Genomic DNA, 1,995 nt, shown 5'->3' with positions numbered 1-1,995 from the left:
TCTATCTTAACATCATTTTTCCTTTATAACAATATCATCATCATCCTGACTCTATCCCTGATACTCACGTCAAGCATTTACATGGGGATCATCCTTTAATAATGCTACTTTTGATACATCCTGCTATCAGACAGTCGCACTAACCATAAACCAAAGATCAAACTGTGGAAATAGTTTCCCTGTAAAGACACAGAAAGAGACACACACAGCATACACAACAATATCATCTTTATTTCTATCTGACACATTAAATACAGAAACAGCTGAATTATGGTTTAATGAGCTCCCCAGAGCTGCTACAATTGAAACTATTACATATCTCTCTGTGTGCCTCTTACCCTCTCCTGTTCTTTCCCACGCACACACACACATCTGTATGGCTATTTTTGTGAGGACACTCACTGACATAATAGATTTGCTATCCCCTAAACTGTGTAATCTAAACGCCTAAACCCAACTCGAACTGTGATCTGAACCTAATTCTCACCTAAAACCAGAAACTATCCTCACGGTTCCTCACAAATATAGTTATATAAGCACACACACACACACACACACACACACTCATACGCTTCAGCTCTCGTGGATCGACTCCCCCCCTCCCCCCAGGCTGCAGATGATGTCACGTCAAACACAGTGATGATGTCAGATCATCAGATGGGTCACCGTCTGATGAGGTCATTGCTTTTAGGATGTCAGAGCGTCGTTTAGGAGTGCGAACAAACACGCGTGGGCCTATTTCAGCTACCACCTAACTATGAAGGAACATGGAGGTCATAAAATCGATACTAATCACCATGACTTCACAAGTTGTGTCAAGTTGGTGTGTGTGCGTCTGTATGAGCCAGTGTGTGTGTGTGTGTGTGTGTGTGTGTGTGTGTGAGTGCTGCTGCTGCTGCTGCTGTGGACGTCCTGATGTGTTGACAAGCGCCTGCTCTTTGCACCCACCGGTGGCGATCGATGAAGGGTGCCGGTCTACTTTCAGTTGTTGTTGAGGACCCACCACGAGGCTGCGAAAGAAATACACAGAAGAAATAAAGATTGTGACGCTGAGCGCACACATCTGAGCTCTGTGCATAGATTGTGTATTTGTGTTTTCTGCTCTGAGTCGTATGTGATGCAGGGAATGAGACTTGTACAACAGAATTAACACAAATTCTTGGTAAAAATGCAGAAATAATAAAGACAGACAACTGACGAGGATGTAAATGTTGGATATCTACTGACAAAAGCAGACAAAGAAACTGTTTGCTTTGTCTGCTGAGTGTTAAATGTCTTTTTATGTGATTCATGTCAAAGCTACGCACAATATTTATCCCGAAAAACCCAACAAAACACAAAAATCATGAGTCAATAAGTGTAATCCGGTGTTATATTGACGCTTCATCACATTTGCAGGGTGAAACAGTCAAATCAAAGAACTCTCAGCGTGATATTTCAGCATCCCAGTCGACTGCAGCATCCTGATTTGAATGTTAAAAAGGCGCATTGTTTGTTTGCACAGCATGCTTTTCTGATTGATGATGGCCTCACCGAAGGGCACCTGAAGCCGAGGAGTAAGAGCACTCTGAATCTTATTAACTGCAGATGCTGGGGTGAGAATCTTACCAGGAACCAGCATGGTGGTGATGATCTCAGGGGTCTCCAGGAAGTCCACGTTCCCCCTCTGGAAGGTTTTACTGTAGTTGGTCTGTAGGTGACTGGATGGTGGAAGAGAAGCAATCACTGGATGAGATGCTGTTTGTGATGAACTGTTAACAAACTAAAATCCACCAAACAATGAAATTCTCCCTGACTCAGTTTACTCCACAATACTTACATTTGGGAACATAAAAGCAGCCAGATGCAATTCATCCTCACACACATGCACAAACAATCAAAAAAGATAAAAAGGACGTAGCAGCAATTTCCTCCAATTTGACAAACCTTGGAAGTGCTTTTTTGCATTTCTGATTAAATCCCTCCAAAGTGGAAGCACATTCTCCATCAGTGTAA

General features: G+C 42.6%; 1 protein-coding gene across 1 annotated transcript in view; it reads right to left on the bottom strand.

Annotated features, from left to right (window-relative positions):
- Window positions 1–880: 880 nt before the first annotated feature.
- Window positions 881–1,995, bottom strand: part of necab1 (N-terminal EF-hand calcium binding protein 1) — a 49,544-nt gene continuing 48,429 nt past the window's right edge. Inside the window, exons 12-13 of the mRNA XM_008306452.1 lie at window positions 1,609–1,700; window positions 881–1,010 (exon numbers count right to left, since the gene is read on the bottom strand). Coding sequence (XP_008304674.1) covers window positions 982–1,010; window positions 1,609–1,700 — 121 coding nt within the window. The 3' untranslated portion in view covers window positions 881–981. The remainder of the gene's footprint in view (window positions 1,011–1,608; window positions 1,701–1,995) is intronic.

Source organism: Stegastes partitus, unplaced genomic scaffold, assembly GCF_000690725.1.
Source record: "Stegastes partitus isolate 25-593 unplaced genomic scaffold, Stegastes_partitus-1.0.2 Scaffold46, whole genome shotgun sequence".
NCBI lineage: Eukaryota > Metazoa > Chordata > Actinopteri > Pomacentridae > Stegastes > Stegastes partitus.
Note: the sequence above shows the minus strand (reverse complement) of the source record. Positions and strands in the feature narration are given on the sequence as shown.